Source organism: Micrasema longulum, unplaced genomic scaffold, assembly GCF_059751315.1.
Source record: "Micrasema longulum isolate JH-2025_06_02 unplaced genomic scaffold, ASM5975131v1 h1tg001060l, whole genome shotgun sequence".
Classification (NCBI taxonomy): domain Eukaryota; kingdom Metazoa; phylum Arthropoda; class Insecta; order Trichoptera; family Brachycentridae; genus Micrasema; species Micrasema longulum.
In genome coordinates this window covers 276,496-292,185 of record NW_028278248.1, presented here as the reverse complement: position 1 = coordinate 292,185, position 15,690 = coordinate 276,496, and the positions used below count along the sequence as shown (strand labels likewise).

General features: G+C 35.0%; 1 protein-coding gene across 1 annotated transcript; it reads left to right on the top strand.

The window, feature by feature from the left end:
- The first annotated feature begins 1,911 nt into the window (after positions 1 to 1,911).
- On the top strand, positions 1,912 to 15,315 carry LOC148277257 (lipase member I-like). The gene is made up of 2 exons (XM_088233134.1): positions 1,912 to 1,921; positions 14,378 to 15,315. Exons 1-2 carry the CDS (start codon positions 1,912 to 1,914, stop codon positions 15,313 to 15,315), a joined length of 948 nt encoding a protein of 315 aa, XP_088089260.1.
- The last annotated feature ends 375 nt before the right edge of the window (positions 15,316 to 15,690 follow it).

Genomic DNA, 15,690 nt, shown 5'->3' with positions numbered 1-15,690 from the left:
AATGTTCAGACAGTTTTAACCATTACGTATTTAAGTTTATATTTAATTTATGTATACTTATATTATTCATGTAAAGTGTTTATTTGTTTTTTTAGTCCTGGGATGATGGTTTGGAGGCGATTGCACAAAAATGGGCAGACAATATGGATTTAAAACACAACCCCAATCATAGCGATCGTGAGTATGAAAGTTATTTTTAAAAATATATATATTTATATTTTAACACTTTGAGTACCGGCCGAATACACATTTACCCTGTGCCCGGCCCATTTTTGTGAAATTTCATGCATTGTGAAGGGTTTTTTAAAAGTGTCATAATTATGAAAATATTGGGTTGGATATTGGGCAAACATTAGCCTTTATGGAGAGCCACATTGCGCATTGCAATGTTCGCACTTATACAGGGCCTCACCCCTTTTTTTGTGCTTTGTATCCCGCAGCCGTGTAAACACGTGATTATAATAACCATGCGTTGTGTCCCGGTCCCGTGTTTTCACGTGGTTTACCAGCAGGCATTGTAGACTGTGTAACAGGTCATAAGCCCTGTAAATGCCTAGACTCCCATATTACCTCCTCAAAAATGTTTTCCCTCTCTCTTGCAACAAATTTAAATATGAATAACTCCCTAGGGAGAAAATCCAGCCAGTCTGCAAGCATTTGGACATACTAAAACATTGTTGAAATAATTCAGAGTTAGAATCAGGGTAATATACATCTGCCTAGTCAAGGAGTGGAAGAAGTAACGTTTAGGTGGAAGTCTAGGCGTTTACAGGGCTTATGACTTGTCATTGGCTGGTGCATACAAACATTTGGATGAACTTAAAATATTGTAATAAAATAAGTGGTTAAAAAAGTTTTTTTTATTTTTATAATATAATTTGTTTAGACTTTGTTTTTTAAATGATTTTTTTTGTAGCTCGTTTCCCCGCTGTGGGGGAGAATATCGCCTACGGAACATCCCCATTTTTTGATGCCTCAAGAGCCATTTTCCTGTGGTTTGACGAATACAAGCATTTCGACTACGCACCTATAATATCTCTGAACGCTGGACACTACACTCAGGTTGGTTCGTCAATTAATTAAGAGAATATGCGTCGAAGAGCGGTTTGATAAATAGGTATTTGGATATATTTTTTCCGTCACTCTCGCAGATGCCTCCCCGAGTACTGTGCAAAAAAGACACTGCATGCCGGACTGATTATGCCTAGCTAAAATAGATAAAATCGAGGTATCGCATCGCCGTTTTTCGCGCTCCAAAACTGAGCCAATTTTGATGTTTTTTGTTGTGTCGGCTTAAAACTTAAAACCCAGTTGGTGTTTCGCCCTCTCGAGTAAGCTTGCAGATTACCGATATTATTTGAAGATTGTCTATTTAAACAATAGCATTTTGAACATGATTTCCTTAGGCTTATTTTTCTATAATATTATACAGTTGATATATGACATAGGACATGTGGCGTTCGAGTGGCCCCTTTTGACATTATTCATCAGTAGAAGGATTCGACGCGGTGCTTCGTGTTGACATTTTAATCATAATGAAAATGGTTATGGTGTTTTTTTAATAAACTTTTTTACAAATGTTGTACACACCTATGTCGCGATAATGTTTAAGTTGATTCGATAAGATTATTGGTAATAATCTTCCGCTGTCAAAAGTCAAAGCAGAGAGATGATGTTCACAGAACCACAGAAAAAAATACCGTAATAATAAGTAAAAATTAATAAACATTTTGTGCAGATTACCTATAAAAAAAATCACCGCTTGCCACTGGTATCCGGTAAAAGCTGTATATTTTGACATTATAATTGTTGTTCTGTAGATGGTGTGGGCTACATCAACATGGATCGGGTGTGGAGTTAGCAGTTTTTTGGGAGACAATGAAGAGACGTATAAGTTTGTCGTCTGCGACTATGGACCAAGGTAACATGTTTGCATTATTAACATATCAGTAGTTCAACAATGTCTGATTATGTCCAAATGCTTGCAGACTGGCTGGATTTTCTCCCTAGGGAGTTGTTCGGATTTAAATTTATTTCAACAGAGAGGGAAAAAGTTTTCGAGAAGGGAATATGGAAGTCTAGGCATTTACAGGGCTTATGACCTGTCATTGGCTGGTTTAAGTGGCCACTTTACACACTGTGTAACATTATTACCTGGTAAAAGAAGAAGTATAAGAAGTATATATACCTACAACATAACTACCTGGTAAAAGAGGAAGTATAAAAATTGGAAAATTGTTTTCAGGCGTTGCCTAGTAGGTGATTTGGTTCAGCCGGATGAATCTTACCCACGTGATAAAGGTTTCAGCTCTTTTACTTCACAAAAGTCAACAGATGGAAGAGTTGAGGGAATGTGGATGTTCAAACATGGGCAGAATGGTGAATGTTACACAGTGTGTAAAGTGGCCACTTAAACCAGCCAATGACAGGTCATAAGCCCTGTAAATGCCTAGACTTCCATATTCCCTTCTCGAAAACTTTTTCCCTCTCTGTTGAAATAAATTTAAATATCAGTAGTTCAATCGCAAATAACCATCGACGTGCTTTAAAACATGCTAAGCATTTGAGCGATCACAATGAACATGCCTAAGTTATCGCAGTCATAAGTCAACGCGTGTGTGATCTCTAAGCCGACGCTCGAGTTGGTTTGTTTTTTATTTTCCTCGTAAATAAATACAGTTCACTGGCGAAAAATCGGCGTTTACTATAAAAAATAATACAATATATTGCATTTGCTGAATAGTAAGGAGTATCTAATACAAAAAAGTGAAAGTTAAATTACAATTACTATGGCGACTGCTTTTCTTGACATTTGGCTTGCGAACCGCCGGCTCAATGCAATGAATAGCATAATAAATAAATAAAAATAGCAGTTTTGGAATATTTACCATATTTACACCGGTGAAATTATACGTCGCGAAACGTAAATATTTTGACATTTAATATTAGGTGTTCACGGATGTTGCATTATGATTGCGAATAGGACAAACAACCATGGTGAAAAATTGTTATCACGTCGCTTATAAGCACGTCGATAGTTATTTGTGATTGAGCTACAAGTATAACAGAGACTGAGAACATATTGAATAAGGGTATACAGAGAGCTAGGCATATAGGCTTTTACAGCGGTCAAGACTTATCGTTGACCAAAAGTGATTTTTTTTTTTGCCCCATAACAGGCCAGGAGGCCCAATCACAGTGGTGAATTACAGTACAGATTACCCAAGCTTCAAAAAAGTAACATTTTATTTTTGTGTTCTCACCGCTTTACAAACTGTGTAAATGTAAAACTACTCATAAATATGTAGTTTTACGTTTCAGCCAGAAGTTACTCTGTAGACGTCGCTTAGTATGCAACTGCTGATTTAAATTCAATTACGCCGCGTTGTGTCGTTTTTAAGTGTCAAAATACAGCTGGGATTAAAGGGGAATAGGGTGGGATCACATTTCATGTGTAAATAGCCAATGAGGAAGTTCAGTGGTTTTTTTAAAAAAAAAAATGTTAATAGACTGTTAAACAAAGACAAAATTATTTAAAAAAAAAATTTATATATCGTATTATCGGCGCTACGATTTTTCAAAGTTTTGTATTTCTGAAATAACTCCGCGTGTAACGTCAGAGGTTCATTTCCGCTTATTCTCATTCAGTTCTTCCCATTGGTCCAGAAGCGACAAGCAGACCGGAAATCTTCCATAGCTCTTAGATTATAGGTTGATTCACTCATGTGAATCAACCTATAATGTGGTTCATACCAGTGACGTCATTTAAAGTAGTGCGTTTTTATCAAAATATTTATTATTATTTTTTCTGTACATTTTCAAGAAACTTTGTCGTACAATTTAATGCTCTAATTTTTACCCCGCGTAAGAAAACATTTTTCGTATCCAATTTCCCGTAGGGCTGAAGTTCCTCATTCACAACTAATACTATTTAAGAATGCGATTATTTTACCGTCTGTCGGATTGTTAAAAAAACAAGGTGGACATTTTGTTAGTAATTCCAGGGTAGTCGAATTTTACTATCCGGCTTTCTATTAATAAGCCTCAGAATAATGATAAGCTGTATTCATTTTACATAATAAATAAATGATTATTTTATGTTTATTTTACGTTTGCCTAATAAAAGCACTTATTTTTTAATATAATCCAGTCAGTAAAATATTTTTCGTGATAAAGCATAACAAAACATTACACAAAATTATCTTATATTTGTGTTATGATAGTATATTGTTAGCGGGTTGGCAACATTACGCGGCCACTTTACGCATGCGCGCAGGTGGGATGTCGTGCAGGGAGGAGGCATTTGGCAATTTTCGGACACAGTGCGATGTATTCAAATTTGATTCTACGCGCCTTTTGGTATTTTATAATTCCACGCTTTATACATAATTCTTCTGTACGTGTGTATGTTATGAACTCCTATTAAATAGCTGGACCGATTTTCATGAAATTTTTTGTGAGTGTTTGGCCCCTTTCACACATGCCACGCAAATCCACCCGGCCCGGTAACTTTACCGCGTGCATCCTACAAACGCATACAAAATGTGTTACCTTTTGTAGGGTGTATCCGGAAAATTACTGGGCCGGGTGGATTGGCGTGGCATGTGTGAAAAAGGGCCTTTGAGTGGGCGGATGGTTTAAATTCACAATTGCACCCAAATTGTGTAAATAAAGCTGAACCATTAAATATACACAAAACAAAAATATTGAAATATCAAACTGTTTGCTAAATGTCACTTAGTTTATCGAAAATTCGAATATAGAAAAAACGTTTGCTGAACTAGCTAATAGCAGGTAAGCCAACGTTTGGGCAGGTCAACGTCTGTCGGGTCCGCTAGTTTATTATATAATTGTATGCAGTTTGAGGCAAACGAATAACTTATTTTTTTAAGACTATTTATTTTTATTTATTTAACTTTTTGTACGTAATTTTTTTTGTACATGCCTTATTGCCAAATGGCAATTTCTTCCAACTAACCAATAAAATAATAGTTTTATTTTTATAATTCAAGTTTCATAACATATTCAATAGAAAATAAAGATTAAAAAGCTAAAGATTTATAAAAATAGAAATTTATTTATTTTATTTATTTATTTCATTTTATTTGGGATTTTTACAGCTATTACATAAACAAAATAATTAGAAAAATCTTAAAAATACTAAAGCCAATTAAAAAAATCCACTGTAAATATAATGACACATAATATATAAGAAAAGAAGTTTAGTAATTGTATTTGTGTGACGTTTGTATTCATGTGTATGTGAATGTGTGTATGCGTGAATGAATGAGGGAGAGGATACATGTGCGTGTGGGAATGAAAGAGGGAGAGGGTGCGTTTGTATGGGTGCGTAAGTATGAAAATAATATATTTGCTTAAAACTTGTAAATTGTATTAAAAATGGTACAATAAAGAGCTTAGTAAAAAGTTAGAAACCTTTTTGTTAAAATTCAAATGACGAAATGATATAAATTGTTTTTTTTTTTTTTTTTTTTAAGTATGTTAAATTTCAAAACCGTATTCTGAAGAAAAAAAAAGCATTTTATTTTTTAAATTTAACTGATACACATCGAATGAATAATGTGGGACGAGTCCTATACAATACAGTAGGTAATCACAAAATGCAGTAAATACGAAATAATGACAACAATAAAATAAGGATTGACAATACGCGAACGTTGATTCAAAACGAACACACAAATGCATATTATATGCACCTACATAATATATAAATAAGAATAACATATAAGTTTAATAGAAATGATTCGGATTATAAAAATCAGGTGTCACAAACAGTTGGCCCGCAGTACGGGGATACATAATTATATTAAAAGATCTTCTCACTATAAAACTTATATATGTTCAGGGATAGAGAGCAACGGAGAGGAGGATGCGGACAAAGACAATTTATTACCTATGGCAGTTTTGATAAATTTAATATTTTTGGTAAATATATCTATTTCGTTAAATTTCCTGTTATACGTACCCATAATACGGTTAATCGTAGCGTTTTTTGACGAATTTGTTCTGCATTTAGGTATGTGGAAAAGTTGTGTATAACGCGTTTGTCTCTGTGGTACCTTAAGATGAATGCGGTTAACCAATTCGGGGGAATCTATTTTATCAGATATTATGTTGGTGAGTAACACTATATCAGCTGTGGTTCGTCTATCAGCGAGAGTTTGGATATTATGAAAAACGCACGCTTGGCGATAATCTGGAAAATTGAGATGTAATCTACGGTTTAAGTTTTTTATAAACATTTTTTGAATTCTTTCAATTTTGCAGGAATGAATTTTATAATAAGGAGACCAGACAGGTGAAGAAAATTCTAGTAAACTACGAACATAAGAAAAATATAATTTTTTAAGAGTATCGGTATTTTGAAACGGTTTGCCTGTGCGTAGTATAAATCCTAGTGTTCTAAAAGATTTTTCAGTAATACCATCGATGTGACGATTAAAAGTTAATTTTTCATCTAAGAGGATACCTAAATCACGGACTGTTTCGACAGATTTAATATTTGTATTATTTAATTTGTAATTAAAATCGATGGCACGGGTCTTTCTTTTGAATGTTATTTTTAGGCATTTTTCAGGGTTAAGCGATAGTTTATTATTTAAACAATAAACCGACAGTCTAGTGAGGTCCTCCTGCATTTTATGACAGTCATTAGTATTTTCAATATTTAAGTATACCTTCATGTCGTCTGCATACATAATGTATTTAGAGTTATTAAAACAATCGCCTATATCATGAACATATACATTGAATAAAAGGGGTCCTAAATGGCTACCTTGAGGGACACCGAAATAAACGTATTTGTTTATAAATTACCTTAAATCGAAACTATTACTCAAGAGGAAAAAGTAAAAAAAAAAGAAAGGAGGAGAGATTAAGGAAGAGAAAGGAGATGTTTCTTCAGGCGTGATTTAAACCGAGATAATGTAGTAAAATCTTTGATGGCAGATGGGAGATGATTCCACAGTCGAGCCGCATGGACACTATGTGAGTTTAGAGGAATTGTGGATGGGTATTAAGAGAGTGCCTTGAGAATTAGAACGAAAAGGTAAACCATGAACTGATAAGCGTTGAAATTTTTCACGCAGGTATATAGGAGCGTTAGGACTATGAAGTACATTGAACAGAAGTGAGAGGGAATGATAGTCTCTCCGCTGTCTAATTTTGAGCCATTTCAGTTGCCCACAATAATCAGAAATGTGGTCATATTTTCAGACCAAAAATGTACCTTATGCATGTATTCTGAAGTCGTTTAAGTTTATTGAGTTACTCGTAGTTTAAATCAGACTTGTAGGGGGCACAGCTAGCTAAAATCTATTGAAATCTGTGTTCCTTTTAAAACCATCAATGTGACTAAGCTTATTTAATATTTTTTTCAGCGGAAACTACAGGGGAAAAGCTCCATATTTAGTAGGACCAGGATGTGAAAACTTGTGTTGCAAAACACAATGCGGTTATCTGTATGGAAACAAGTGCAAATCTCACCTTTTTTGTCACTAATCTGAAATCAATTAACCTCAAATATTATTTTAATTAACAAAACCACACAACCGATTGTCTTTACAACAAAGACAAGTTACTCCTTTACAACCGAAACGTCTAGATGCAGGTTTTACACTGCAGATGAGGAAACTCTTATACACATTAAGTGAATATGATGCTTTACATCATGAAAGAAACTTCATCCTCGGGGGACCGCCGGTTTGACCTGAGGACGTTAAGGAGCTAGCCTACCTAATATAATGCCTAATAGCTCGATACTTTACGGATTTGGGTTTGCAAGGGGAGATTTATCAAAATGAAAACTCGCCTTCGCGCAGTAGTCAGGCTCTTAATAGCCCTGGGCTTGGAAGGCGAGAACTATTCACTGGGACCCGTCACAATAGATCTTTACAGGTCGCAGTGACGTCAGGAGCTTGCATAGCGCTGACGTATCTCTAAGAATAAGAATACTATTTTACTAGCTACATTTCAGATATAGCAAATATTGCTTTGCCATCGACAATTTGGACAACAGCAAAAAACGGAGATATCGAATTACAATACACACGAGAGAAAGAGAGACAAATTTCTTTTATCAATATTTATATCGTACCGCAGTGGTGTGGTCAGGTTGGAGCGCACCGGAGAGGCGCTCCGGCACTTTTTATCTGAGCGGAGCGGCGCTTCGGCTCTGGTCAGAAACAAAAATTACGTTTCGAAAAAATATCTACTTAAGTCTCTTCAAACAATTCTAAATAACAATAAACGTATTTACTGCCGATAACTGGCAAAAGTCTAAACATGTGTTCCCCCTCCAACTTTCCCCCCACTTCACCATAGTGGTCCGGTATTTTTTTTATTTAGGACTACACCACTGATCGTATGTATCTCGTTACCACATATACGACGCTAGCTGGCAGCTGTCATTGTAGTTATTTCATCATCATCATCATTCCCTTTTCGCATCTAATGGTGCATAGGGCACTGCATTGATACATCAATCGCAGCGTATCTTGATTATTTTTGTTACATAAAGGTAAGCTAATCAGTCTTATGAAATATCATAGTGTGAAAACGCCCTTTCAAATAAATATTTCATATAAACTATGTCGGGAATCGAACCCGAGACCTCTTGCATGGTAGGCAAACGCGCTGACCATTACACCACGAGGCCGACAAAACGCAGTTATTTAATACTTGTAAATTTTAAAGAGCAATAATTATGTTCCCTATCAAACAGAAATTAACATCAACCAACTTTTTGGTTTATTCATAAAAGCGAACATAGATTTTTTTTTACAAACTGTTAAAATTATATTATCATTATTCGGTAAGAACACGTAAATTGAAATGTGATTTTTCTCAAGCTCGGGTGTTCTGTGCTGTAATTCACAACTGTAATTGGGCTTCCTGGCGCGTTGCGCATAAATAAAAAAATAAAAAATACAAAATAATTATTTTATTTGAAAAAATTTTTTTTTCTTAAAAAAATATGTTTATCATAATTTCAAAATGGAGACGATCCTTAATGTCTCAGACTAGCATCCCTACCACAAACCCCTACCGCTTCCCTACCCAGCCGATTCCCTAGTCCGCGTCCAGTGAGTATCGCTTCGTTGATCAAATACGTTTTTATTATCAATTTTTTTTTCAATTTAAATATGCAATAATCTAAAAAAATAATTAAGATATTTTTAAAGTACATCGTAAAAAATGTTCCTCTGAAATTTCGCGTTAAGGCCGTGAAAACTGTGGATAAGGCTTTTTAAAACCTGCGTAAGTTTTATTCTATTAAAATTATTCATTTACTTTTTATAATAGATTGTGTATGTAACGCTAAGAATTGGTTTGCCTGCTGTGTTTTATTATTTCTTCTTTATATATTTACACAAACGTACTGCATTGATTTGTTTATGTTTTTTTTATCATATATTAATGCTACCTTCTTGCTGAGTTTCTTAAAATATCTGTTCTGAATGCAACCGTGATTTATCAATGTAAAATATTTGTGAAATTTCTATAACCATTAAAAATAATAAAAATCACATAAAATTTTCATATTTTTTTATTTCAAAGAAATCTTTCTCAACCCTAGGCTCATTCACCAGTTTGGGCTCATTAGAACCGCCGCCAGCGCCCCCTGATGGGACAAATTATTCTTTGTACTTGCGAACGAGAGTCGGGTCGGATAATAAAAAAACATGTGCCTAGATAAAATAAAAAAAATCAACATTCTTAAAATCTAATTCTCAATATCCGTTACTACTTAAGCCATACCTTTTGCAGAATGATCGAAGTCATTTTGATGTCTAGCCCGCCCTAGGTAATAAATAGTACTAACTACATGAACACAACTTCCTAATGTACTTTTCCCTCAGAGTAATAATGCACCAAGCTATAGAGAAGCCCAAACGTAGGAAAACCATTCTATGACTATTGGTTATTAAGTTAGCTACAGTTCGCAGCGAAACAATGGGCCGTACTCAGGTCGAAAATTGCCAAATGGATATAAATTTGCATTGTAAATATTTTTAAATATGTACCTGTGTATTTATTATTGCAGGGTTATCCCTATTTATTTTTCTCTAATTCGCTTGTATTTATTTTATAAAACTGAAAATACATGTGTGTGTATATTTTTAAAATTTATATATTCATTTTATTCACAATATACTTATTTATATTTATTGAGACATAAATCCCAACCCCATGGAACCAAAGTCCTGGCTTGAGTTTGTTTGTCCGTCACATCTCCGAAATGGCGAGTTTTAGCGGCATAAAATTTGGACATGTCATTTTAGATGCAATTTCAAGGTTAACATAGCTATTTTCGAGTAAAATTTGAATCGACCACTACTCGGTAAAAAACTCAAACTTTATATGGATGCCTAGTGCGGCCCCGACATATTGCCCGTAATCAACTGTCATTATTAACAGTAAACCTACTTTAAAACAAAAAATTATCTCCGATATTGAGAAAAAATTGTATTTGAAGTAAATATATTGATATAAGGAATGTTTTTAAGTAACATAATACATGTGTCGGGACAATAAATGCCAAAAATCAATGTTAATCATGTGAAAATATTCGGAATCAATTACCCGTGAAAACTGACTCCTTTAACACCTTTGACGCTCCTACTGCTGCAACCAAACATACTGCAATTTACCATAGTCGATTTTTATTTATTATACCGTAAATATCCCAGTTATTTACAAACAAAGCCAAGCACAGCTACAAAAGCATCCGATCGAACCGTTATGTTTATGTTGTCAAACAAAACAAAACGGTCACCAATTGGTGGCTAACCAACAAACCAACATCGCTTGCGTTCTATGAAACATAGTAATAGGGCTTCTCTCTAGGTTACGAATTATTACTCTGAGACTTTTCCCATGATAGCAAGTACAGTAATATTCCTTAAGAGCATTTCTTCATAGTAACAATATCGTCGACCCATCTATCTGCCAGCTGAGCGACCAGATAGGTTTGATAGGTATAGTAGAGCCGACTGGGAGTTCCGCTAACTGCCTTTAAGCTCCATCATCAGACCCTGGTAACTAAATGCAATAAAAAGGCCCTATCAGGACGATTCTAATGAGCCCAAACTAGATGGTAATACTAGTAAAGGTGGATAAAAGAATAACTTTCACAATTCTACTGGAGAAAAACACAAGGCAATGAATTAACATGTTAGCCACTGATATTGAATGTAAAAATTATATATTTTTTCAATTCAATCCAATTCATTTATTTAAAAATAACATATACTTACCAAACATACATTAATTATTTTTAAATAACTTTTAAAAAGTCCTTCAGGTACCCCAGCGTCTAGTTATTTGAGGAATTTGAGATCTTAGATATGAGGCGATTATATATTTTTAGAATAATTATGTTTGTGAAAGCAAATTATTCTACCAAATTCCAAAAGAAATACCCCCACACTACCAGAAGTCAAACTAGAGGATGGGTCATGGGGTCTACCACAAATTCGGGCAAAGAAATTTTAGGTTTCGGGGCCCTAAAATATTCAATATGTTACCCATTACATTGCAAAACCAAGACCCGAATTTAATTTAATAAATTTGTAATTTTTTTTTACTGGGCTTAGGTCGAGAAAAATTGGAAAATTTACTCAAAATACATTCTTAAATAATAAATGGTAAACTGTATAGTAAATTAACTAGTAGGTTGTAATGTTATAATTTATTTCCATAAAAAATGTCTGCCTTAAAACAAGTTGTACCTACTTAGGTAGACTAGACATGATCCAGAGAAATCTATTTCCTAATTGTGTATGAAGTAGAAAAAGTAGTTGTTATTTTTGTTAATAAACGATGATTATTATTATTATTATAGTACGTACATATTATAAAAAAATAAAAAAACATGAAAGAGACTCATGTCAAAGTAGAGTATTTTCCATGTATTGTGACGGTTTTATAGTAAATTAAGCACTTAAATCGGTTGACACGATGGCATTATAATATGAAACTATGAAATATAACTCTTTTATGCTGAAATTATGGCATAAAATTGCTTTTTAGTTTATTTGAAAGCAGTTGATTAAAATTTCTCTGTAAGTAGTGAGCACAAATTTTACATATACGAGTATAGTGTTGATGTTACATCGGGTGTACCTCAGGGTGCTCATTTGGCACCCCTACTTTTCAATTTGTTTATTAATGATGTTGCTAAATCATTCTCTAACTCTCGCTTTTGGCTCTTCGCGGAAGACAACAAAATTCTCAAAATAATTCAAACTTTGCAAGACTGTTTTCTTCTTCGATCAGACATCAACTCTTTTAACCAATGGTGCAAAGTCAATAAATAAGAACTAAATATTAAACAATGCAAAATAATGTCATTTCATAGAACAAAACAACCGATTTCCTTTGAGTACCCAACAAAAAACTCCAAAATTGATTTAGTTAAGTCCATCAGAGATTTAGGAGTTGTTTTAGACTATAAATTGACATACAACGAGCATATAGATAATACAGTAAATAAATAACTGAAATTACTTGGCTTCATTTACAGAATATCCTCTGATTTTACTAATGTCCGCACAATCAAAACTCTTTATTGCTCAACTGTTCGCTCTCTTCTAGAATATACCTCCGTGGTCTGGTCTCCATTCTATGTCAATCGCATAGATCAAATTGAATCAGTCCAACATCGCTTGCTTCAAAAAGTAGCGTGGATACTTGGACTAAGAAGTAATTATTATTATGCTGATATAGAGTCAATGTTAAATATTTTTAGTCTACGTTTTTACGTAGAACTAATATTGACTCCATATATATGTTCGGCATACTAAATAGTTTAATCGATGTTCCATCATTACTGGGACAAGTCAAATTCAATATTCCGACTCGTAGGTTGAGAAACAATGAAGTACTGTTCATCGATCATCATAGAACAAACTATGGCCTTTATTCTCAAATGACCCGTCTTTGTCGTATAGTTAACTCAAAACAAGATCTGGACTTTTTTGGTTTAAGTTTACAACAATTTAAACGAGCACTAAATAAAAATAGTCCAGATCTTGTTTCGATGTCCCTTATATTTGTCAATGCTTCTTCTTTTTTCAATGTTTTAAACTATTCTTTTATTGTAATATTTGAACCCTATAAATTGTAAACATGAACATTGAAAGGAGATCCTTAAGCCCACCATCCACCCGCAGCTGTTATAGGGGGGGGGGACTCTCTGTCAGCTGCGCATAGAGGAAAGTTATTATAAATATTCCTAAGGAATACAAAGTCTATGCAGATTAAGGAGGGGGGAAGAGGATGTATGGACAGAGGCCAACACGTCGTCCCCACCCCTCAGGACCCCCTCAATGCCCCTGTTTTATTTTATTAAAAAAATATGTATTTTTACACAATCAATTAACATAAATAAACGTATCCAAATATACAAAAACAATTTCTCAAAACTAAAGTAGCACAACAAACATAACTAACACAACAAACATAAGTAAAAACACGGATATTTACAATGAGAGAACGGCCTTGAATAAAGGAGGACTCCCTGGGTGGTCAGAGGAAGAGGATCCGAATACCACCCCCGTAAGGGGAGGATAAAACAAAAGGGAGGATAAAAAAAGCGGTTTGATTGTAAAGAAATATTAAATATTCGCTTAATTAGTTTTAAAAAAAAATATATATTGATATGCGAAACTGTAGAAAGACTCAAGTCTTTATGAACAGTTTCGGCAAAGGGGTGGATGCTATCATTGTAATATCTACTATTGTGTTAAATATTCTACCCCTGTTTCCAATATCAAGGAGAAAAGTTTCTTTTGGAGAGTTTTTTGGGTTTGATGTTGTTTACAGAAACATAGATTATGAATTAAATGTATGAGAGCGAAGTATAGAATTGGAAAAACAATGATGAAAGTGGGTTAAATGCTAGCGAACCGCGATCACTCAGGCAAATGCATGGTAAAACGATGTATGATAGGTGCACAAATGTCGAGATCCGTGCACTATGCAAGGGTGAGACAAGCATTATCGAGAAAATCAAGAAAAGGGCGCTGGATTGGTTCGGACATGTAGAGCGAATGGAACGCGAAAGAACGGCTAAAAGGATCTACCATACGAATGTTGATGGATGCAGAAAACAAGAAGACCATGAAAGACATGGCACGATCAAATCCAACAAATACTTGAAGACGGACATGTCAAAAGTAAGAATAAACGGCGTGCGTGCATGAGAAGATGTGCGAATGTAGAGCAAGAGAGGTCTGTATACAAATACAGAGTGATGTGGCGTTCTATCCTATCTGCCTACAGTGTTTACCCCTCCGTAGAAACGGCTTGTTGGTTTGTCGTTGTTGTGTTGTAGATTATGATTTCATTTCAGGTCACTCCGTAGCCAGTACGACTATAAAGCACGCAAGACCGGCAGATGCAGTTCACCTCCGTGTGATAGAGCAAACCACTCTCGGTGAACGCTTTCATAACGTGTTTCCATCGGCTGCCAAGTCTCTGTTGAAATCCAAGCACTTCGACCCCTCGAGAAGAACTGTCTTCTTCATTCGCGACTTTGACGACAGCACCGCCTCGTTGTCGGGAGAGGCCGTCATCGTTCGAGCCTATAAAGCGCAAGGAGGACATAACATCCTATCCCTGGATTCCAGCAAACCGATCGATTCTTTAGACATGGTCAAAAGCACCGGAAGGACGTTAGGATCTGTTCTCAATAACCTCGTTATCGGCGGAGTTCCTGCTCGTTCTTTTCATCTTATAGGGCTGGGTTTAGGAGCTTACGTCTTCGGTTTTGTCGGAAAGTCTTTCCAGCACATGCGGTCGGGTGAAAAGTTACCGAGAATTACCGGATTGGATCCAGCAGGGCCGCGCTTCTTCAACCCGACGCCCGATTCTAGACTCGATAAGGATGATGCTCATTTTGTTGATATTATCCACACAAACTCCGGAGTACGCGGAGTCAACAAGACCATCGGGCACGTGGACTTTTATCCAAATGGCGGTGTCGAGCAGCCTGGTTGTGTCACGTCAGTTTGCTTCCACTACAGGGTCTTGGAATACTGGGCAGAGTCGATTAATAGGAGGAATGGTTTTATCGGAGTTCGTTGCTACTCCTGGGAATCTTACTTGGAGTTTAACTGCTCCAGGAAAGATCAATTCGTGATGGGATACTTCTCAACTATTTCACTAGAGGCAACGGGGAATTATTGCTTGAAAACAAATAGTATTCCACCATACGGGTTGGGAAAGCCAGAACTTTCCCCCTATTTGGAAATTAAAAATAGCAAAGTTCTATCAACCGACAAATGTTGATAGAAAAGTGTGTGCTTAATATTCAATATACGAGTATGTTATGAAAAATATTACTTGCCAATTTTTAGTAAGTGGACGTTCTTTTAAAAGCACACTTGTGATATGGGAGGTCGTTCTATTATTATTAATAGTATAGGTACTCAATTTTAAAACTATCATGTCATTAAATAATATCAAAGTAAATTTAAAGAAATTTTTTGAACCTAAGTTAAAACAGAATTCCTATTATAATTGTTATTTCTGTATTATTATTTCCTATTTTTATTTTTATTTGGTAAAATTTATTTTATATAATTTCTTTCTTTCTTTAAAGCATGTCGTTATTATAATACTGTTCTCTCCAGTCACGCAGACATTTTTCATATCTCCTATATG